The 24,391-nt window shown below is 44.2% G+C and overlaps 4 protein-coding genes across 4 annotated transcripts; 2 read left to right on the plus strand and 2 right to left on the minus strand.

The window, feature by feature from the left end:
- Positions 1 to 2,674: 2,674 nt before the first annotated feature.
- LOC106715710 (tudor domain-containing protein 5) lies at positions 2,675 to 9,180 on the minus strand. Its single transcript, XM_045681608.1, has 11 exons — positions 9,020 to 9,180; positions 8,320 to 8,522; positions 7,822 to 7,928; positions 7,441 to 7,745; positions 6,429 to 6,540; positions 6,047 to 6,344; positions 5,469 to 5,659; positions 5,216 to 5,357; positions 4,690 to 4,908; positions 4,486 to 4,599; positions 2,675 to 3,235 (listed from the first exon to the last, which is right to left on the minus strand). Exons 2-11 carry the CDS (start codon positions 8,509 to 8,511, stop codon positions 2,675 to 2,677), a joined length of 2,241 nt encoding a protein of 746 aa, XP_045537564.1. The 5' UTR covers positions 8,512 to 8,522; positions 9,020 to 9,180.
- Positions 9,181 to 9,614: 434 nt separating this feature from the next.
- On the plus strand, positions 9,615 to 10,546 carry LOC106715767 (NADH dehydrogenase [ubiquinone] iron-sulfur protein 3, mitochondrial). Its single transcript, XM_014509118.2, has one exon. It carries the CDS (start codon positions 9,703 to 9,705, stop codon positions 10,498 to 10,500), a length of 798 nt encoding a protein of 265 aa, XP_014364604.2. The 5' UTR covers positions 9,615 to 9,702; the 3' UTR covers positions 10,501 to 10,546.
- Positions 10,547 to 11,943: 1,397 nt separating this feature from the next.
- On the minus strand, positions 11,944 to 16,881 carry LOC106715711 (cactin). Its single transcript, XM_045681457.1, is given in 10 exon segments — positions 11,944 to 12,495; positions 12,666 to 13,096; positions 13,210 to 13,367; positions 13,778 to 13,901; positions 13,992 to 14,144; positions 14,235 to 14,368; positions 14,463 to 14,637; positions 14,910 to 15,147; positions 15,777 to 16,145; positions 16,696 to 16,881. Coding segments are annotated over 10 exon segments (2,118 nt in total). The 5' UTR covers positions 16,698 to 16,881; the 3' UTR covers positions 11,944 to 12,161.
- Positions 16,882 to 17,501: 620 nt separating this feature from the next.
- Positions 17,502 to 21,816, plus strand: LOC106715712 (inhibitor of nuclear factor kappa-B kinase subunit epsilon). Its single transcript, XM_014509057.2, has 7 exons — positions 17,502 to 18,518; positions 18,895 to 19,122; positions 20,039 to 20,174; positions 20,386 to 20,537; positions 20,630 to 21,204; positions 21,272 to 21,419; positions 21,598 to 21,816. Exons 1-7 carry the CDS (start codon positions 17,772 to 17,774, stop codon positions 21,814 to 21,816), a joined length of 2,205 nt encoding a protein of 734 aa, XP_014364543.2. The 5' UTR covers positions 17,502 to 17,771.
- The last annotated feature ends 2,575 nt before the right edge of the window (positions 21,817 to 24,391 follow it).

Here is a 24,391-nt window from a genome sequence, read left to right on the forward strand (position 1 = left end):
TCGTTAATAATTATTTTGGGCATTTAGATAGTTGTTGTATAAGTTGCAGAAAAAAATTGTACAAATTTAGCTAAAAATATAATTCTTAATCTGAGAAAAATGTGTATTCACTGGTAACCCTAATGTTGTCGTCGTCGCACATTTTCGCCCTGAAATTCAAGTAGCGATACCACTGGATGAATTTCGCTGCGATTAAGTTTCAAGACTGACAAGGCTCACTGGCGATCATCGCCACAAGATCTTTTTGTACTGTAGCTGTCATGTCATTTTTTGTCATAATATTTTATGACAACGTAGGTTTTAAGTACATTCTAACAGAACCAAACCGCGATAGCAGCGCCTCTCTCACCAGTTCAGCTATCCTCGTTTGACTAGAATTTGAGAAGCAAGACTGGACGTCGGTACCACACGTGAGTCAGTCAGATGATGCCTATTCTTTTGAAAAAATTTAATTTACTAGACTATACTTACTATACTCTGGTTTAATAGTCGTAGATGTAGCAACATCTGTTGTACGAATGGGCCCGCTCAACCGGTGAAATACCACAACCACACAGAAGACGGACGTGAAGTGGAAGCAATTCCGCGTTTCGTCTGAGTGTGCGTGCTGGAGGCCTAATTTTTGTATTTCCTTTCCCATATTTTTCGACAAATTAGAGCAATAAAATCAATTGTAAATGCATTTTAATAACAATGTCATCCATTGGTGGAAAGTGGAACTACCAATAGGCTCCTAAACTATTGTACGGTTCGTTGGATGCACAGAAACTCAACTAGTATATAGTTATAGTCTTATAGTTAACACTAATGAATGATTAAGTAATTAAAAAATATAAGGAAACTTCAGCAACTCCGCATCGATATGTAAACGCTAAAGATATCAATACTGGAGGAGTACTACAACAAGAGGAGTATTACAATTGTGAGGGCAAATTGTATAAATGATTTCGGATATCTTGGCGGCTCCAAGTTGGCGCGAGTCGCTGCGTAGAACACAATGTTGAGCGTGGCGGGATGCGGTGATGCGGTGATGCGGGGCCGGGGGAGGGCAATGTGTTGCGAGCAGATGATCTCCCGCCGAGATATATGAAGACAACAATTTGGTATGATCTAGGCAATTTCAACATAAATCTGCACTTGTTTTACTTGTGGATATAAAGTATGATGCTTGTTGGCGTTAATCCCGTTACTTTTTTGCGAAAACACGAGGAAATAAATTTGAGTAAAAATTATCAAAATCTTTAATGGAATAGAAACAACTGTACTTTGAATTCGTACATTAAACACGACTTATCACAGAATATTCTTAACTCACTTACAGATATAGAATCTCTTAAGATACAGTCGGCGGTCCATCGTTAGGACGACCCGTCCTAGAACATTTGATTGCTTGCTTTTTGAAGTTTTAAGCTCGTTTAATTTTATTGATCTTATTAAGACTATGAAAATAGAATATTTCGTAAATTAAGTTCGGTCATTTAGTATTAATATTGAGATAAGTTCATCTTGCTAATTAATTTTTTGGGAACCTTATTATATCCGTTTATTTTTATGAAATGAAAATGAAGTTGAAATGGGCGCAGTTTGTGAGACGCGAGGCGGAGGACGGAGATCTGCTCGGCGCCATGTCTCTCGCTGTCGGATTCACGAAGTGAACTCAGCTCAATATTTACTGTACAACTATTATTAACACTATTTGTCATATTGCAAGAATTCAATATCGTAAAATAAAATGAACCATATTTAAAGGGAAGAACACTAAAACACCTCGCCGCTATGCTACTATCATTAATTGAGATACATTCAAAGTTCAATTAAATGAAAATGTCAAATTAAGCATCAAGACAAGATGGTCATCTCCCTCATTACCTTTGAAAAAAAGAAAAATCAGGAAACAAATGTAGGAAACAATCTATACCTACTTCTATATTAATACAATAAAGAGTAAACACACACTTCTTTATAACGCTGGATGAGGAAGAGCCCTACACTGACGACACGCTTCAGCCCATAAATTCTCATTAGCTTGTTCATTAACTCATTAACAAAGTTTTCAATTGAGCATTTGAAGTTTGACATTTGCAAATGAAAGTTTTACAGAATGTAAACAAGAAAACGAGATTATTTCGTTACTCCGATTTATTCACACAAAGTGTTTGTGCGACCGCGTGTTTCAGTTCCTGTGCATGTACACTGTCAAAAGGTCATTACACTTTTAACAATAAAAAAAATGTCGAATATGTAAAATTTTCAAACAATCAAGTATTATAACACAATGAACAATTCGTAGTCGCATATATATTTATTATATAGAAGAAAACAAGAAGGAAATGTACGGAAGCAAGTTTGTAGAAGTGGCGCCGATCCTTCGCTAATACTTTTTATTTTGACTTTATCTTAAAACTATTCATGGGAGAGACTTAACTTTAATGCGTCAATATGAACTTACCTAATACAACGATTTGAGGTAGTTATTTTTTAAATGAGAAGCGAGTGAGTGTCCGGCGGCGGCACGTGCCTTCAGAAGCGGCGGCACGTGTCTTCAGAAACGGCGGCACGTGCCTTCAGAAGCGGCGGCACGTGTCTTCAGAAACGGCGGCACGTGTCTTCAGAAACGGCGGCACGTGTCTTCAGAAACGGCGGCACGTGCCTTCAGAAACGGCGGCACGTGTCTTCAGAAACGGCGGCACATGTGCTCGAAGCCGGGAGGGGGCGCGATGCCGGCGCTCGGCACTACGTTTTCAAAGAATCTTTTAACTGCCGGATTGACAAATTTTTGGTTGTCGCCTGTCGCGCCTGGCGGGTGGGCGAGGGGTGTGACGGGCGCGGGGGGCGCGGGGGACGCGACGGGCGCGGAGGGCGCGCGGGGCGCGGGGAACTCGGCGGCCTCGGGGTTGAGCCGCGGATCGACGCCGGCCAGCGAGGTGGCCGCGATGGCGCGCTGCAGTGCCTCCATCATGTACATGTGCGCCGCACTCGCTTGCCTCAGATGGTAAAAGATTTCGTTTTCCGCCGCCGACAGTTTGGGGGTCGGCGGTCGGGGGGCGGGGGTGGGCGGCGGTCGGGGGGCGGGCGGGTGCGCGGGGGCGGGCAGACAGGGCGGCACGTGTCGGCGGTAGTCCTCCACGTAGTCGAGCACGATGCCGTCGCGCAGGTAGCACTGTATCTCGGCGTAGGTGGGCGTGTCGCCGCTCTCGAGGGCGTCGAAGCTCGGACACAGGTAACACTCCGACGTCTGAAAGTATCCACCCGGTGAGCGAGCAACTCTGATATCATGTGAAGACACGAGGGCAGACTTTTCAGACGTCGCAGGTTATATACCGAAAAATCGGTGATTTTTTTTCCCGGCGAGGAGTAAAATAATCGTTCTAAAAGTTCCTGCGAGAGCTTTACAAATATTTCGATCGATCTCTTGATATACGAGTAATTGTAAGTATATAACCCCGACGTCTTTAAAGAATTCTTCGTGCACTTGAAATGTGAGGAATGTGGAAACATAATTAGACACGAGGCTGGCGGGTGTTCACTCGCGGCCATTACACTACACATTTATTATATTCAAATCACTAGACAATTTACTTTATACATAAACGAGTTCACACTATTTTACTGTACGTCAGCTTCCACAGAATTAGCATTGTGCAAACTACTGTGTGGGATGTTCTTCGTCGTACTTAAAATGATGTTCAGGCGATGACATCTGTCAGTTGCAAATTAACAATAAGGGTGCTATCGATGTTCTAATTTAAAAAAAAAACAACTGTAAGTGAACATAACAATATTTTAGTCAATGTATTCAAGACGTTGTGTTGATGTCTGACAATTGTAATTAGAAAAGATCGGAACATGTGAGATGAAAGTTAACAAAAACTGGAATCGTATTCAAGTTACAAGTTAGAAGTGTGAGCAGGTTAGAGCGAGGACCTCAGACGAGTGGCGGCCACTCGGCCTCGCTCTCCTCCCTACAGTATTCTAGTGCAGGCTCACGACACGCGACACGCTACATCATGTATCTACTACAGTTAAATTAATCAATACTATTTATCTTTATTTAAAGGGCAAGTGTGCGGCCCCCCTCCCCCGCGCCCCCGCTCGCCGCGAGTGCAGCGCAGTGAGGCGCGCCAGGTGCAGCGACTTCGGCAAGGTGCCGGTCGCCCGCTGCAGCTTGGTGTGCAGCGCGGTGATGCGCGCCAGGTGCAGGGAGGTGTGCGACACCACGCTCGCGACCTCCTCCTCCACCTCCGCCTCCCCGCCGGGGGAGTGGTCACGCGGCCAGGGGGGCAGGCGGCGCGGGCCGCGCACCTCGCTGGCGGAGGCGGAGATCTCGCTGTCGGTGTCGGTGTCGGTGCGTCGCTCGAAGTGCGCGATGATGGTGGCGAGCGAGCGCACATCCATCGCCTCCTCATCCGATCCGGAGCCGGAGGAGGAGGCGGAGGAGGAGGAGGTGGCGCGCGGCGGGCGGGGCGCGGGCGGGGCGACACTCACCCCCAGGCAGGAGTCGTCGCGGGGGTCGGCGTAGCCAGCGCGGACCATCTCCGTGTTGATGCACACGTCCTCGTCCGACGACGTATCGATCAGCAGTACCTCTACGATATCATCCTGCAAATGAAACGCGACGCTCGGTTACATTACAGAGATGTGGGAGATGTGGGAGATGTGGGAGGAGATGTAGGAGGGAGGTGTACGCACCCTGTGGGCGGAGACGAGGGCGACGAGCTGGCGCTGGGTGACGGCGCGCAGCAGGAAGGCGGCGGCGGCGCGCGGCCAGCGGCGGCCGGCGTGCGGCGGGCGCACTGCGGCGAGGCGCGCGCGCACCGCCTGCTGCGGCAGCGAGGCCCAGCGGCGCAGCAGCGGCCGCAGCTCGGACACGGCGCACCGCTCCACCGTGCCGTAGTCCACGTGCCGCACCTGCGCCCACTCCCGCTACGTCACCGCCACGCCCCGCACGCCCAACACGCGACACACTCTATGTGTGTAACTCACGGCGTGATCGACAATTTAGATGTATACCACAAGAATGATAGAAGGAAAGAGTATAAATTAAATAGGAAAAAATGTTTTTATTGAAAAAGCTGTGGAGAATTTTATAAAAACCTTAAAACAGAGAACAAACGAGCACCTAAACCCGTTTAAATATTAATTGGAAACATTTGATGAAAACGTATCGTCGGCGGGATAATAAAAAGAAGATGAAAGGCAACAAAATGCTGTTCACCTTGACGGTGTCGCTGTCGACGAGCTTGACGATGAGCGAGCGGTGCCAGTCGCCCTCGTAGCAGCTGCTGCAGTACTGGCCCACGCGCACCGCCCCGCGCGCCAGTCGCCGCCCGCAGCCCGCCCCGCGCGAGTAGTACTCCCTGCGGCACACGGCACACCTCACACCCGCGCCCACACACGCGCCCACACACGCGCCCACACCCGCGCCCACACACGCGCCCACACACACGCGCGCCCCACGCACTACTTACGTCATCTCGTCCATCATGTCCTCCATGGCGACGCTGTGCTGCTCGCCGAGCCGGATGAGCCAGAAGTGCGAGGGCGAGTACACCTCGCCCACGATCACCTCGAGGTGGGCGCCCGCCGCCACGCCGGCCAGCGGCGCCGCCGGGATGCTCTCCATGAAGTGCACGCAGTCCTCGGGGAACACGTCGGGGTCCTGCGGAGACACGCCCCACCTCTCCAATACCACTCTCCGCCTTCAGACTTTGTTTCCATCCAAAACCGAAATTGATACCATGGAGAAACGTCACATTCCATTCATGGCGAACAATTTGATTTTTCACTCTTTTAGCTATTTTTTGAAATTTTTTGAAAATTTTGTAAAAGTAAAGTTGCTAATGTTATAGTTATATGAAACAAAATGTATTACCACAAAAGTTTAAAAATGTACGAGCTCCACTTTAACTTATACTTAATGTATGGCTCAGGGTTTGTATTGTAAACAGATATAGACGTAGTGAGAAGTATCCTCCGCCCGCTCTCCGGCGGCAGGATGTTCTCCAACTTAATATTTAACACGAACTAGAAACAAAGAAATAGTTACGTAGTCGACGCCGGGCAGCGCGTCGTCGGGGTCGATGTGCGCGGCGACGGGGGCGGGGGCGGGGGCTGGAGCGGGGGCGCGGCGAGCGGCGGCGGGGGCAGAGACTGAGGCGGGGGCGCGGCGCGCGGTGGCGGGGGCAGAGACTGAGGCGGGGGCGGGGGCCGCGGTGTGCTGCAGGCGCCAGTCGGCGGCGCCGCGGGGCCGCCAGGCGCGCACGGTGTCGGCGAGGGCGCAGACCAAGCTGAGCACGCTGGTGAAGCCGAATCGCGCCACCTGCAGCTCGCGCCCGTGCCGCTGCCTGCGGGGGAAGGGGAGCGCGCGTTAGCCGGGGTGGGGCGGGGTGCTGTGGGGGGGAGGTGCAATATGTTCACTTGGCTACTACCTGTACAGTGCCACGAGATCTGTGCACCAAATTCCTTCAGGATGATCTTCGAGGATGTTTTTAATTTCACTTTTTAATTCTTCAAATTGTGTCCACTTAGTACTGCTTCCACCTTTAAAATAAAATATTATCTGTCAAAATAATGTACACTCGATGTGTCATAACCACAAATTTTATCTCCAAATAACATTGTTCTGAACGAAATGCTCCTTTAATTAATCTTACTAATATTATAAATGCGAATGTTTTTATAGATCGATGGATGAATGGATGTTTCTTAGAAGATATGTCAAAAATGACTTAACGGATCTCGCTGGAATTCGGCATGGATATAGAACATAGTCTGGAAAGACACATAGGCCACAAAATAAGCTTTTTTATTTACGCGCAGACGAAGTCTCCTAGTATCGTCTAGACACCTTGTATCTTCATAAGTATAGAGATTTTATTGCCATTAATGTATTTTCGTTATCGGATTTTTTGGACCGGGCGCCCCCGTGCTTGAGGGTTTTTTTTTTTACAGGATAGGACGTAACCGGAAAGAGTATTACTGATATGACAAATCAGATGTATATCCTTTGCCACTCGGTGGAAGCCAGGGCGGGTCGCTAGTATATGTCGTGGTTGTGCTTAAATAAATAAATAATACATCACAAGCGATAATCTTACTCAGGATGACAAAGTTGATATGGGATGGGTAATATTGACTGCACTATTTTTACAAATAACCAGTGATAATATTAAAAAATGTAAGTTGATTCTTACTTCCATCTTGGATTTACAATGATCAAAAGCTTTGTGGAGGATGAAGAACCTTGGTTAGACCTTGTTTAAACTTTATTTATGTTCTGCGACATTCATCAGATCCAAATTTAACAAAATCAACATGACTTTGAAGAAAAAAAAATAACAATTTTTGGGTGCACATGGATAGTTGAAAATCTTTTTACAACAAAAATTTTATAACTTATGCTGTAATGATTGTGATAGCAGTGAGAAGTGGAACACTTACTGGAGAATGTCTGGCGGCCCGAGTCAGCATCCCCCCGAGACGAGTCGGTGTCGGCCTGGAAGTCGGCCATGCTGGTGCACAGGGGCATGCGTTTCTTCATAAAGTTTTCCAATGCACTATGTGATGTACCATTATAAACTTGATTATTTTCTGTGTCAGCATCTAGTGTTAGGTCATTTTTTACAGTATCTCTCTCCTCCTTCTTGATAATTCCTGATTCCTTTTCTTTTGCCAAAAATGTCTTAGAAATAAGATTGTTTGAAGGTGGCAAGACCAGTGCGGCGACACTTCTTCTCTTTCCTTTACTGAAAGTTTATTTTAAATAAATATGGTGTGAGACAAATTATTAGTAGTATAGTCATGAAAATAAAGAATACTTACTGCTTTACTGTATTGGATACCTTTTGTTTTTGTACAAACTTATCAATATGCTTCAATGTGTCCGGCACAATAAGTGTCAGCACAGGGTTGCGAGGATCGCCGTGGAACTGCGCAAATTATCACATCACAATAAACAATTATACTTAAAATGCTTTAGTAGGGAATATTAAAAAGGGCTTTAATAAGATCCTACATAAATTATGCCTTGTTGAGGGGCTGTAGTTGATTTAACTTTTAGTATAAATAACTCAGAGGTGAGAATGTGATATTAGTAGAAGCACGCATGCCACCCACCCCTTCACGGCCAAAGGCCAACTGTAAGATGTCTCTGTCCCAAACATGTCATATGATTAGTATTATTATACTTGTAACAAGATACTTATTTGTTTTGTTACTTAGTACAACAAAAGGTGTATTTACATTGTTTTATAAAATGCAAAATAATTAATATGTAATTACTCTACATTTTACCATATCAATTTCATTATCTGTGCTCACCAGGAAACAATCGCTACATCTTTCTCTAAGGAAGTGCACGGGCTCCTTGTAGCCGAGTTTTGCAATGGGTAGGGCCCTGCCCACTAAGCTGCGATAGTCTCTCATAAGAGTACGCACATCCACCTGTGTTGGACTGGACACCACTAATGATCGCAACACTGACTTTAACTCTTTTATTTCATCTTCCATCATGATTTTGTATTCTAGAAATGGTAAAATAAATATTATTTTATAAAATACAATATACTATACAGCAACGATTACCATTTTTATTGTTGAAAAGTTACTTCAAAACCACTCCTTATTAAAAAATATGTAGTGATCATTTAAATAAATATAACAAACAATAGTTTTTACAAGTAGTTGTAAGTGGGTACACATAAATCATTTTGCAACAGAAAATGCAATGTTTTTATTCATAAGTTATTTTTATTTCGATTTTGCCTGGCGCTTATTGTTGATATTACATTTTATTTAATTCCAGCAATTTTCTAGCCAACACAGTGAAAGCCTGTTATCAAATCACTACCGCAAAACTGACGTTTCGGCGTTTGCTTATGCGCAAGAGCAGTTCGAGTGACCGTTTGTGATCTACAATATTCAACAATTTTTTATAAAAATTGCATGTGTAAGCTGTCAAATATCTCAGTTTTTTCTACTAATCTCAGAAATCTATCAGAATCTACGTCAAGAATATTACCTCTACTGTCCTAATTTTAAACACTATCTGGCAAAACTTATCATAGGATTTTTTCACATACTTATAACTTATTTCATGGAAAACTTTAACTTTAAGAAATCTTCGGTTGCAATTTTTGTAAATTGAATGAAAAACATCAACCAAGTGAATGATATAACCATTATAAAACATTAATAATTAAAAGATTGTAATTATTCAATTTAGCAAAATCACGGGTTTAACATGTGTAATTAATAAGTTGAGTGAAACTAAACTAGAACACAATGATCCGGAATCTGGTTAACAATAACAATTTATTTTGATAAATAGAAATAGATAAATAACCGAAATGCGAATAGCAAAATTCTATGAATCTATGATCTTATGCCACAGACCACAGTGTCTATCGTCGTGACCAATAAACTATAAACTGGCTACAAGGCTACAAGATACAAGACCACTGAAGTATGAAAACTATTGTAATATGTTATGTGCTTAATCAAATAACTTTAATAAATACAAAATGTAATAAAATGCCTAATTGTTGGATTAATTTTATTACCAGACCGATTCTCGATTTATTACTATACTCTTTACTTTGACATTGACATTGACGTCTGTGTGACAGATATAAACATTGAATTGTGGTTTTGCTTCTACTATTTCCATACAACGAAACGAATTACGTAAGGAAAAACTTAAATATGTCCTTCTTTTTAAAACGCGCCATAAGCGTTAACTCTCAGCTGGGACGCGCAATATTAAAAAATGCGCCTGTATCAGCTATGCAGCGTGTAGCTACGAAGACAGATGAGGCGGCACCGCAAGTGGAGACTCGACCAACAGTGGCTAAAGTGGACCCTTTACAAAAATCTCAACTTGTAGAGTTTGGCAAGTATGTTGCAGAATGTTTACCCAAATACGTACAAAAAGTCCAACTTACCGCGGGTAACGAATTGGAAATTCTTATACCTTCAGAGGGCGTTATTCCTATTCTACAATTTTTGAAAGACCATCACAACGCTCAGTTTGCTAGTCTAGCCGACATCGCCGGCATGGATGTGCCCAGTCGTCCCAACAGATTTGAAATAATTTATAACTTGTTGTCTCTGCGTTACAATGCCAGAATCCGGGTAAAGACTTACACGGACGAATTGACGCCGGTGGACTCAGCGTGTGACGTCTTTAAAGCGGCAAATTGGTATGAAAGAGAAATATGGGACATGTATGGTGTCTTCTTTGCCAATCATCCTGACCTGAGAAGAATTTTGACCGACTATGGATTTGAGGGTCATCCATTTAGAAAAGATTTCCCCCTCAGTGGTTATGTTGAAGTGCGTTATGATGATGAACAGAAACGTGTTGTGGTGGAGCCATTAGAGTTGGCACAAGAATTTAGACGCTTTGAGCTGAGCGCCCCATGGGAACAGTTTCCTAACTTCAGAGGCAACCCTGCTGCCGAAGAGGTCACCGATGCTACTGATGTTAAGAAAGATCAATAGTTGTTTTGTAAACAAAACTAAATAAACTCATAGTGGCTTATACAAATCTATTTTAGTTATTAGTGCCTTTCAGTTATTGTTACAATTTCAACTATCTAATGAACATTTAACAAAAAGATAATGTATTTCATTTTTCCAAACTTGTATTCTCTAATTTAACATGGTATACCATCAGGAAGTGTCAATTTATTTATGCCCCTTGTTTGTAATTTACCTATACTCTAGAAAAATTGTTCGACTTGACAAATTGAATATCAAAGTAATTCATTCACAACTTGATATGTTTTATTTTGGTAATTTGCAAAATAGACATTTTATTGGTATTTGCACTTTCATGAGTCATGCTCATCGCCTCTTTAATGGCTGCACAAAATATTACAGCCAATGAAGTGTTATGCTTCCTTCCGACGCCGGCGGCGGTCACTCATAGCCGCTCCGATGTCGCCAATTGAGCAGGATAAACATATAAAATGTGATGCATCATTCTCGCTTGCATGATGTTTAGGAAAGTGAGAGATTGAAAGCAATGTACAGTTGATTACAGATGGACAATATTTATCCTTCATTATTAACAACAAATAAAGGATAAGCTGAAGATAAATTATGGTAAATAGAATCTAGCAATCGGTATTCCTGTGTTTTTGTTGATGGGGTAGTTGAGCTGCAGTTGCCTCAACAAGTGTTTCTTTTTTATGTAAATAAAACATTGTTATAGTAATAATAATTAGTCTTTGGTATACAATAACACTTATCTCTACTGAGATACTACACTCATTCACTGGCAATCCCCAAAAAGCTGGTTTTGCACATGTCATGATGCGAGTCTAATAAATTTATTTGAGGGCCCATGAAAGCTGTGATTACTTAGAGTATGTGATTGTTCATCACATTCTCATCAAACTTTTTTTTATCAAATCAACTCTAAATTGAATAGCCCCAGTACATGATTTTACAACTGGACAAAACATCTTCAGAATTCATGGTTCAATGCCACTCAGATTAACATGGGATCCTCTTAGGAATGTTTCCTTTCCAATGAAGTGTCGTAGTTGAAGCACTTGACTTCAACATAATTATATGATTAAGGAAAAAACTTCAAAAATAAGTAGTGATCCAAAAATATATCCTTTATTGTATTGAAAAACTTATCTAACCCAGTAATAAAGAAGTTGTTATTACGGTGGCTTCTGTCAAGTATACCTAGGTATAAAAAATGACACAAAATACAACTTATGACATAAAGTTGCCCAGCCCAGCAGCGGTCGGTGCGGGTTCAGCTCGCGTCGTCACCTCGCCGTCTCTTCGCCGGTTGAGCGGTAAAGAGATGTGTTCATCTCACTGACACGAGTTGAGGGCTCGCAACCGTGCGCCGCTCCTTCCACTTCCCGGAATAGGCGGGATGCTGCCGGGTCATGGCCGTGGCGCTTTTAAATGCTTCTTAAGAGCCATTTCACAAATTAGAGTTTAGTGCGTATGCAACAGTGCACATACTCAAAGCGAGCTGTGTAGTCGTGTGATAAGAGTACGACGATCCCAAGCGCGTTAGTAATAATTATCTCGTTAGGCATTAATCAAATAAAAAAGTTATTTAAGTGTTTAATTAAGCAAATATGTATTTCGAGAGTAAGAAAACAGAAATACAGCGTAGTAGAGAAATACAACTAGCGACGGTAGCGGTACCGCTTGAAGTGGAACCAGAGCTGGAAGATGTTGTTGTGAAAGTGGCAGCGGAAGCCGCGCTTGTAGGAGTACTCCCACTCGCGGCTGACGATCTTGAAGGCGATGTCCTCGTACGGGGGGCCGGCGTGGAAACGCAGCACCGCGAACTCCGGGTTGTCGGCGCACGGCTTCAGCGAGAACTCGGGCGTCGCGCTCTTGTCGATGAGGTCGGGGTAGAAGATGTTGAACTTGTAGCCCTGCACGATCTTCGGCGGCGGGTTGTCCATGTCGTAGTGCGTCTGGTTGTACTTGTTCCACTCGAAGCCCGTGTGCACTCTGCCGCAAGCAACACACAACATACAACCTCCTGTGCGCTCGTGATCTTTTTACGACCTCATCCAAAATAATAGAAGTTTTAACTTATTAATAAGAGACAAATGAAATCATCGGTTATTGTGGAAATGATTCGACGGCGAAGCGTGGAAGTGAAACAAGTGGACGCGTACCTGTTGAAGTATCTGGGTTTGCGCGGGCGGTACTTGTCGGCCCACAGACAGGGCACCTCGGGCAGCGCCGTCTCGCCCGCGAAGGGCGCCGAGTCCGCCGCCGGGCCCATGGCGCGCTCCGCCAGCCGCTCCAGCGCCGCGTGCCCGCCTCCGCCTCCGCCCCCGGCCCCGGCCGCGCCCTCCGGGCAGAGGGGCGCGGGCCTGGCGGCGTGGTGCAGACGCGCGCGCAGGTAGGCGAGGCGCTGCCGGTCGTGCTCGGGCGCCGTCAGCAGCGTGGCGGGCTCCAGCGCGCGAGGCGACAGCGGCGGCGGCGAGTACCCGCCCGCCTCGTACTGCGCCACGCACGCCGCCCGCCCCGACTCCGCCTCCGCCTCCCGCTCCTCCGCCTCCCACTCCGCCCCCGCCCCCTGCTCCTCCGTCGCCGCCTCCTCCTCCCGCTCCGGCGACATCGACCTGTTGTGTACCATTCGAAATCGACATCGACGGTTATTTTGTTTAAAAAGCAAATGTTTAAAGGATAACGATATATAATACGGATGTGCACTCACGCTGGTGGGGCGGGTGTCGCAGCGGAGGTGGAGGTGGAGGTGGAGGCGGAGGCGGAGGGCGCGGGCTGCACGCCCTGCTCGCGCTTGAGGAGCTGCAGCTTGCGGCGCAGGTTGTGTCGGTGTCGGTCGCGCAGTCTGGCGCGCGCCATGTGCGCTGAACAACAAACTAATTTTAAACAAGTACCGAGCCTCGCGCTCTCATCTAACTCTGTTACAAACAACGTGGTAACAAACATTTATCCAAACTTTCGCATTCATAATACACATTTGTCAAACAAATCGGAAATTAATTAACATCGGAAATTAGAATCTTTTGATAATCGACATTATTTTTTTACATCGATTGAGATAAAACAAAGAGTTAATTTTAAGTGAAGTTACGCAATACATTAGCAACAAAAACGACATACAAATAGGTAAGAGATTTTCCGAGATTCGTGCGCACGAACTCTGGGCATACGGACAAAAATACTAATAATAGTTATTGTCCGGATGAAATTTGTTACGAGGCATTAAATAAGTATTACTAGACAATTCCTATTACAGTTTTATCTGAGTGACAACCTTTGAGCTGGCTGAGCAAGCTCTCCCAATAGCCGACGTCGACGCCGTCGCGCCGGCCGCTGATCTTCTGCTCGATCTGCGTCTGCAGCGCCGCCAGCTGAGCGCCCGTCTTGCCCTTGAATATCTGAACCCGAGTCGAGAATGTTAGTCAGGGCGGAGGTGGAGGTGGGGGCGGAGGTGGAGGCGGGGGCGGAGGTGGAGGGCGAGGGCGCACCTGTGTGACATCGTCGGCGACCGCGCGGTGCACGCCGTCGCGACGCGCGTCGGGCGCGGCCAGCCGGCGCAGCTTGCCCAGCTCGTCCTGCACGATGGTGCGCACGTCCTGCCAGTACGCCTGGTGCCCGCCGCTCTCCAGCTCCTCGTACACCTGACACACACACACCCGGACACACATCTTATCGTTTTCCCACTATCGTTCGCCGCGTAAAGCTTACGGAAATGTATCACCTAATGTTACCTTAATATCTTCGAGCAAGTCCTCGAGGTCCTGCAGCTGCAGCCCGTTCAGGTAAGTGTAGGGCTCGTGCATCTCGAGCGCGTCGACGCACTCCTCCGAGCTGACGTACCACGCCAGCAGGTCGATGGGTTTAGCTGCAACAGGCGCGGCCACGTTACGACGTCGCGGGGAGGTGGGGGAGGTGGAGGGAGCGGGGGAGGTGGAGGGAGCGGGAGGAGAGACACGAACCTCGGCCGTCGCGGATGCGGATCTGTGAGCGCAGACGCGCCTGCTGCAGATGGAAGGCGTCCTCGTGGCGCGCCCAGCTGGAGAACTGCGCTGCCTCGCGCGCGCGCGCCGCCGCCGCCGCCTCCGCCTCGCGCGCCGCGCGCTCTGCCTCGCGCTCCAGCCGCCGCTGCTTCACCTGCACACAACACAGACTATCATTTCATAACAACTTTTACAAAATTAAAATGGTTTACAATGTTGAAGGTTTACCAACTTGATTTGGTGAAAGACCGAAAAGTTATGTGAATTTTGTTTATTTACCACCAGTAATATATTTTGTGAAAAAGTGTCAAATCGAGTGAAATAATGTTATATAGTTATGCGAGAAAAAGTGTTTCATCAAAATTATTTTGGAATTTACGAGTTTTATTTGAGATAGGAATGTGGTATAGGTTTTGTAATACTCACCTTTTCTAACTCGATTTTATTTTCGAGCTGCTTCTGTCTGTTCAATGCTTCGAGCTCATCTCTGGATACAGTTTTGACGCCCTCTTTGGCGAGCTTCTTGGTCCACACAAAGGTATGAGTCAGGGCCGAGTCTCCAAAGGGATTGTCCTGATTTGTGTAACACTGGTACTCCGTGTCCCAGCCCATGCGCTCGCGCCGTTTTCTTTCCTTTTCCTGTTTCTCTCTAAGACGCCGAGCTCTGCAAACAGTTAAACATCTAACTATAGTTTGTTTTAACACAAAAGCAAAATATTTGGCTATGTGACATTTTGTACAGTGTTATCATTGTGTATCGCAGGAATATAACGTACAGTTGCACACTTGAGTGCGGAGAGCATTGAATCTTTCACTTACAGATATATAACAACTTGTTATTTTAATTTAAATGTGCACTGTGCTGCACTCTGCCACGAGGAGAACACTCTGTTACACTAAAGCCAGTTTTTTTATATCATAAGGAGGCAAACAAGTGGGCGGCCAACTGCTGTAATAACAAAGTATTACTTCCATAAACTGCCCATAAACTTCCGCAATTTCAGATGTGTTGCCTACCTCTAATCGAAAAGGGTGGGATAGGAAAGAGGACTAAAATAAGACCTACGTTACCACGCTCATCAGTCGAAACGCGGAATTGCTTCCACTTCACGCCAACGGACAAACAAAAACAGGAGATTCTGTATTTTGTAGAAAATGCTTTGTAACACTTCCACTGTAAAATGTTTTCATCAATAATTTTTTAATGTCTGCATATTTCAGAAGTAAGCTTCTGTGTCATAAGAAGTAAAAAACTGAAATAAATTTAATTTTCAAGTTATTAACTCAGAATACCTCTTTTCCTCTGGTGTCTCTTTTGCCTTCATCAACTCTTTTTGTTTCCGTTTTTCTTCCTTCAACCTTTGCCGTTCTGCTTCTAGTCTCTGCAACAGCTTTAGCTCTTCTTCCTCCTGGTCGCTGTCACTGCTGCTGCTGCTGCTGCTGCTAGACCTAGCTTGTTTCTTCTTCCTCTTTTTGCTCTTTTTACTTTTTGAAGACAACTCTCCTTTTTTCTTGTCATCCCTACTAGAACCCTTGTAGCTACTTGTTTCAGGACAATTTGTTGTTGAAGTTTTATGTGAAGGAAAATGATGCTCTTTTTTATGAGCTGGAGAACAACTTCGTCCCCTATCTGTTGGCTTCCTTACTTCATATTTTGATGACCTGACATTACATTACATTAGTAAATCAAAGGAAAATTTAATAATTGAAAAATGATAATTAACTTTATTTACGAATTCTGTGTGAATTTGAAGTGATTTAGTTACAATTACAAGAATTATTACTATTATATTGTAGTACAGTGACTATAATATTTAGTGAAGTAACCTAGAGAGGTTACTACACTAAATATTGTGCTCTGGCTTTCATCTGGGCAGAGTTTTCGGATTTCTATTTTGTACGATCTTGCCACTTTTCGACCTTTGACTTCACAATTCTTGCCTCATCCATATTCATCACATCACATCCAAACCTGCTTACTAGTCTAATATAAATGCTCCCAATACCACTCTTATTTCGTATAATAGCAATTTGTTTGGTATAAATATATCCATCCATACTTTTCACATTCCATCTCTATTTAAATCGTCTTATCATTCAAATGCCATTAATTCCATTAGAGATGTAACTCTTTTCATCGGACGAGATTATTTATCTTCATACTTTACCTTTCATTAAATTTAAATATTCACTATCTAAAGTGTAAACTTACATTTTATTGTGATGCACTTTAGACAATAGTAACGTAAAAGTAACACTTAAAGTTGTAAATGTAAGCTATTTAGGCTCCCAAATAACTTTAAACGATTTACTCACTGGGCACACAGCAGCTACAAAAGCAAACTACCTAATGCTAATGCCCAAAGAGTATACCTATAAAATGCTTAAACAAAACACTCTGAAGACTCTGAAGCATGGAGAAATGGGAAAACTTGACATATGACATTTGACGTACACGCGCAAAATCTAAAATCACTGACATTGATCCCAGACATATACAGTCCATTTTACAGATTGATGCAAAAAAATATTTTTAGTATGTTTGCTAAACATTGCAATAAGAGAAAGCATATTTATTTTAAATTTTAAAAAATAACATCAAAATGATTACTGAGATTTTTGTTCATTGAGCCCAATATTAAAATAAAGGGTCCATGAAATTAACTCCTCTAAATACAGTTCAAAGCCATAGTGTGGGCGGCCTCTGTCAAATCCAACCTTTATTTATAAATATGCTAGCTATTGCTCGCGATGCCGTCCGCGTGTAATTAAAAAAAATAATTAGTACCCTTTGTGTTCTTCCAATCTATGTTTTATATCTATGCCAAATTTCAAGAGAGATCCATGCAGCCGTTCTGGAGATACCTTCAAACAAACATCCATCCATCCTTCCAAACATTCACATTTAGCACATTTATAACATTAGTAAGATAAAAGTTGGTGCCTGGTGCCAGCTGTCAGTTGGCTGTCAATGTCCAAATTGAAGTTGAAGTGTCTCAGTCACTTTTCAGCTATTGTCAAATGGATCCTCTCTTTCACTTAACTTGCTATATTATTTGCAATTATTAATTTGCTGTTTCGTTGTGTTGTAATTTTTTTAGTAATAAATGTTACGTATCAGTTAGCGAGTTAGATACTTAAATTAACTGGACAAATTAACTATTCATATTCATGATTACGAGTACGACGAAGAGAACTATATGTTAATCCTTTAATTAATGAGACTTGAAATTAAAGCTTGGCTGGTCCAATTTTAAAAATTACTATATATTATTTTCATAATTCAAAATGTCATTTCTCCGTGGGTCAGAGAATTATGTGTGGTGTACGACTAGTGTTCTGGGTAAAGGGGCAACGGGCGCGGTATTTCAAGGAGTCAACAAAAATAATGGGGAGCCCGTGGCTGTAAAAACGTTCAACCAACTGAGCCACATGAGACCGCACGATGTGCAAATGCGTGAATTTGAAGTGTTGAAGAAGGTGAAGCACGAGAACATCGTAAAGCTGCTGGCTATCGAGGAGGAGCAGGAGGGGCGCGGTAAGGTCATCGTGATGGAACTCTGCACTGGCGGCAGTCTCTTTAACATCCTGGACGATCCCGAAAATACATATGGCCTGCAAGAAAATGAATTTTTATTGGTGTTGGAACATTTAACCGCTGGTATGAAGCATTTGCGTGACAATAATCTTGTACATAGAGACCTAAAACCCGGCAATATCATGAAATTTATTAATGAAGACGGCACAACAACATATAAACTGACAGACTTCGGTGCTGCCAGGGAACTGCAAGAAGAAGAGCAATTTATTTCCTTGTATGGGACTGAAGAGTATTTGCACCCAGATATGTATGAGAGGGCAGTGTTAAGGAAACCAGTAGGAAAGAGTTTTGGAGCGACTGTAGATCTGTGGTCGATAGGAGTCACATTGTACCATGTGGCTACTGGACAACTACCATTCAGACCCTACGGGGGAAGAAGAAATAAAGAGACAATGTTCTTTATAACTACAAAGAAAGCTTCAGGTGTTATTTCTGTAAGTAAACTTGTTATTGCCAATATTAGATCTCAAACTGACCCCAGTGTAATGCAGCATTTCACCCAACTACTACATTGCATATTGAGTATCATTTTGAAACATTTTAATTAAGCCCCACGTATGTGTAATCAATTATAAACATAGTTAAAACATTGAATTAACAAACACAAAACAGTCAATTTCATCAATTTTCATTTAAGCAATAAAACATTGGTAGTGTGTGCTGTATATCTTTAAAAAAGAATTGTATCTGTCAAAGTTTAGCTGATTTTGAATAGTTATTTCATATGAATATATTCAAATTTATATAATACCAAATAATAAAAATCATGAAAAGATGAGTAAAATAATTTGTGTAATTGAAATATTTAAGGGTACACAAACAACAGATAATGGTCCAATAGACTGGTCTCGTGAACTGCCCTCACACTGCCAGTTGAGCGTGGGCCTCAGGAAACTGGTGACTCCGCTCCTTGCCGGCTTGCTTGAAGTAGATCCTCACAGGATATGGAATTTTGAAAGGTTTTTCTCAGAAGTGCAAACTGTTACCAGTACAAAGCCAATTCATATATTCCATGTAAATAAGGCTGCCAGCATTAAGGTAAGATTTAAGGGTGATTGATCAAAGAATGGCAACATTTTTTTGATAGGATGAACACCATAGTTTTGAAATACTTGCCACTGTTTTTTTCTCCTATTATGCTCTAAAACCATTTTTTTACATGTACTTACTACTTTGTAATATCTGAAAATAAAAATTAAATTCATAAATTTTAAAAAGTAATGTAAAGAATTTTCAAAAGTCATAATTTTTTTTTGACATGATACAAAAATCTTGTAACAGAAAGAAATTCTGTTTAATAAAATCTATCTATATATTTATAAAGAAAGTTGTTAGAGGAAGAACTTTGTTGCCAACCAGTGTTATTTGTAAATCTCTCTTTCTTGAGGCACCTCTCCGACTGGCCAAAGTTGGCAGGCAGTTTGTCAAATTTAATTGTATCTCTTGCGAGAGGAAACAGCTGGGCGGCATTCACAATTCCTGTACACTCTTGAATGTTGCATGACCAGAATTGCCTTCTATAACCAAACACCTTTTATGTACAATAATATCCTTAACAGTGATAATAACTTGCATTTCTTTTTTTTCTTTTTTCTCAATTGACACTTTGACAATTTGAAATTTGTTATGATTACTAAAATTATATTATTTTTTTTAAGAAGTAATCTTATTACTAGAATAAAAATAGATGTCTAAGTTAACAATCGCCGTCATCTCGGTATTCCATTTTAAAAAAAAAGCGACAATTTATTTTAGCCTGTAAGGCTTGAAACGATAAAGTTTGGGAAATGTTTATACAGTATTGTATTTTAAACTGTGCCATATTCAGAGCTACACATTATGTAAATTGTTTCTAATTTAATTTTAAAACTGATAGCACTCTAATTGTTTCCTTGCAAGATGAGATTAAGTGCCATTTGGTTTAGTAATAAGTGGCAATATGGGGGTGTCGTAGGTGTTCCTGAAGCCGGAGGAGAAATACGAGCATCTGCAGACGTACGTGTGCGAGCAGACGAGCGTCGTGCCCGAGGCCCAGATCCTGCTGTACCAGGAGCGGCTGCTGCTGGCCGAGGTCGCCGCCGCCACGCCCGGTGTGTGCACGTTTACATCACACGCTTACACCATGATTCCTTGCAAAAAACTTAATTCCTAACATATATTGTAATAGACTCGTCTTATTTTTAAATATATACCCCATGGTATGTCACGACATCTATGTGTCACTACTTCAAACTATTTAGGAATATTCAGTTTGTGATTTTGTAGGATTTTTTAATATTATTGTTGTTCAATCACGCGCAGGGAAGAAGTACCCGGACACGACGGCGGAGGAGCCGCTGCTGCTGTTCAACAAGAACAACAACAACGTGAGCATGGCGCCCGAACCCGACGTGCCCAAGTTCCCCGTCTTCCCCAACATCGTCTCCGTCGAGAACGACGCCAGCCAGGCCAAGGTACCGTCCCCTGCCCGCTCTCCACTTCCCCTGTACGATCTCTACCCCCACCGCACGACCTTCACCACGCCGTGTCCGCCGTTTCCGTGCAGACGGCGTGCAGCGTGGGGCACGTGGTGCGACGCCGCGTGGAGGCGCTGTGTGCCAGTGCCGTGCTGTGCGCGCGCTGCGTGTCGCGCTGGGGCGCGCTGCTGGACTCGCGACTGCAGCGCGTGGACGCGCGCGCCTCGGCGCTGGCCGCGCGCGCGCACTGCCTCGCGCAGGCGGCGCGCGCGCTCGCCCTCGCCGCGCCCGCGACCTGCTCGCCCGTCGCCGCCACCGGCGCGCTGCTCGCCGCGGAGTGCGACGCGCTGCACGCCTCCGCCGCGGCGCTGCGCACGCGACACTCGCCCGACGCGCTGCGGGCCGAGTGGGACGCGGCCGCGGCGCACGAGCCCTGCCCCTCGGAACTCCGCCTGCACCTCAAGGCTAAAACTCTAGTCGAAAGACTGCGCGACTCCTGGCAGCACCTGGTGCGGGACCGCGCCACGCGCTCGCTCACCTACAACGACGAGCAGTTCCACGTGCTGGAGCGCATCACGGTGGCGGAGACGGGGCGCCGCGTGCGCGCCCTGCTGCAGCGCGCCGCCCCGCTCGCCAGCGCGCGCGCCGACGCCATCGCCGACTGGTGAGCCCCGCCCGGCGCCCCCCGGCACCCCCACCCGCCCCCGGCTGACGGTCCGCCGTGTCCGCAGGTACAAGGTGGCGCAGACGGTGTTCCTGCAGACGCAGATCCTGGACAAGGACGTGTCGGGCGCCGAGCTGCGGCTGGCGGCGCTGAGCGCGCGGCTGCAGGACGCGGAGCGCGAGGCGCAGGCCGCACTCGGGGGCGCGCACCTCGCGGTAACTGCTGTCACACGAATAAATATGCATAAACGAGTTTTATCGACACGTCGACGACCTCTGGAGCATCTAGCGCTCGAAGGTCGCGACACATGTCGAACTAAACGTTATCTAATCGTATCTAATTATTTATTACTTGTAATTTTTTATCACTTAACACTTTATTGTATTTTATTAGAGTTCCAAAAACGAAACGACGGACAAGGAGAAAGAGAAAGAGAAGAAAAATGTAAAAGAGGAATGCCAGAAGCGGCAAGAGAAGCGCGAGGGCGTGTCTGCGGGCGGCGCGGGCGTGCGCGCGCTGCTGCACGCGCAGGACGACATCGCCGCCGGCCTCGCCTCCAACCGGGCGCTGCTCGCGCGCCTCGTGCACGCCGCGCACGCGCTGCGCCCCTAGCCCATAGCCCCCCACCCGCCGCACCCCCCACACCCCCCACAACACTGCCTCCCTGACGATTCCGACGTCGATGTAAATAGCGTCGTACTTCCTCTGGGTGACGACGCTGATGGAACTGCAATCGTTACACATTCGCGTCTCAAAGACTATGATAGGGACGGACATTTAAAAAACTCGAATCATTCAAAGTGGAATAATGTAAATATAGTGCATGTGCAAGTAGACGAGGATCTCCGGCCGCTCTCCTCGCTCACTCCGCCCACTGCTGATCTTCATGTAAAAAATTATATTGCCATTGGAGCGGATGTACACGACACATCGATACTTAGAAATATTAACTGTGAATACGAGGAATTCTTTAATCGTAATAACAATGATAACTGTGTCTTGTATATAGATAATTTTAGCAAATGCGATGATCTCGAAGAGTCTCACAAGCCGACACAAAAAAACACCAAGAACGTGGGTTGCGAATGTAAAATCGTGACCGGAGAGTCGATCAACGCTAAACAAGACGACAGCGAGGCCGCGGATTCCATCTCCAGCTCCGCCCCCAGCCACACCCCCAGCCCCGCCCCCAGCCACACCCCCAGCCACACCCCCAGCCACACCCCCAGCCCCGCCCCCAGCCACACCCCCAGCCCCGCCCCCAGCCACACCCCCAGCCCCACCCCCGGCCCCGCACGTCGCCGCACTAACAACGTGACAATGAAAGCGACGACGAATTCGTCCTGTAGTGTAACATAAATACGATGTATTTGTGGCGTTCGACCTCGACCTTTGATATTCATATGTATGTGTGACAGTGTCCACGCGGCGCCGCCAGCGGCCGCTCCTCCTCTTAGCTGATACACGACTAATTGAGTCCATGCAGTGATACATTCCGCCGCGTCTCTGTTTTAACCAGTTCGTGTCTATACTCGCAACATTGTGTTTTTTGTACAAACAATTGTGTAATACGTAGGCTGTAAGATAACGAATACAATTGTGCGAAAAGACATTAATTGAGATCAAGGTATTGTAACATATTTATCTTTTAATAAAAAATAAGTATTATTATAAATAACATGGTTTTAATGTAGTTTGAATGCTTGAATTACAGTCTATTTATGACTAGCTGTCGACCGCGACTCCGTTCGCGCGAAAATAAAAAAATTAGTAGCCTATGTGTTATTCCGGACTATGTTCTACATCTGTGCCAAATTTCATCAAGATCCGTTGACCCGTTCCGGATATCCCTTAAATATCCATCCATCCATCCAAACATGCACATTTACAATATGAGTAATATTATCAAATCATTATGCAAACGCTCATGCGTTAGTTATTCTAGTTGAGATAAAGTCGCGCTTACAGACATTTACATGAATGAATTGCAAAGTTACACAGGTGGGCACAGTTAATCGAAAAGTTAACTTCGTTAATCGTTAATTCGTTAATTAAAAAATTAACTTCGTTAATCGTTAAAGCGTTAAATTCTCGAAAATTTAACGCAAGTTAAAGTTAATCGTTAACAGTTAACCATACCAAAATTATACATACTAATTTCACACTTATTGTGGCGAAACTTGTTTAAAATAGTAATTTGACTATACATTTATAGAATGTACACATTAGTATTAGAGACAAATATGAATGCATTATAGTATATTTCATTACGAGTGCGGAAAGCCTGACAGCTGGAACAAGTTGTAATGACAGTTTCGCACGTGTACTAAACAACTATTTTTGATACAGTTGCGAAAAAATGAAGCAATTTAATAGAATAATAAAAACACAATAAACTCAACTAACTAAAATGTTTGGAAAATAGCGCCAACCGTAAAAGAATACAAACAGAGATTTTTTTTGTTTTCTTCACCCATTCTGGGTAGGCAAAGGGAACTATGCCCAAACAACCAAGTCTTCAGTATATTATTTTTATTGATATGAAATGAAAATGAAATTTAATGAGATGAAATAAAATGAAAACTAACCTAATTCATTGAATCAAATCATTAAATCTGATATTGTAACAAATTAGAAGTTTCTTTTTAGAAATATTTGCATGATTTCAACGATTTTTTTTTGTAAAAACTTCGTGGTTGGTTATTCTTTTTAACAGACATTATTTTGACAGTTGGGAAAGACAAGTTTAGAAAGCTAAAGAAAAAGCACGAGTAAAAAAGTGTTTCAATACAGTTGCTCAAAAAGTGGCGTATTGCAGGAACGAAGAGCGTTCGGAATGTGGGCTTACGGAATTACATACTCATGCTTTTATATACTTGTAATGAAATACATATACTATTTCGAACCTTCTTTTGATTTTGTCCTGTTGGTCACGTCTTTCCCGGATGCTCTGATGCATCACACTTGCACGCGAACTTCACATATTACATCAATTATCAACTCGTTCGTTCATCATTCGAGTCGCCGACATTCGCCCAACATAGCTGAACTTACGAGCGTGGCGTGGCACGTAATTTAAACAAAATGACAGCACGTCTCAAAGTTTCTAATTTAACGATTAACGGACTTTTATTAACGGAAGTTGAGTTTAACGGAAGTTAACAAAAGCGTTAACACTTTTTGAAGT

The sequence above is a fragment of the Papilio machaon genome, chromosome 16 (assembly GCF_912999745.1).
Source record: "Papilio machaon chromosome 16, ilPapMach1.1, whole genome shotgun sequence".
Taxonomy (NCBI): domain Eukaryota; kingdom Metazoa; phylum Arthropoda; class Insecta; order Lepidoptera; family Papilionidae; genus Papilio; species Papilio machaon.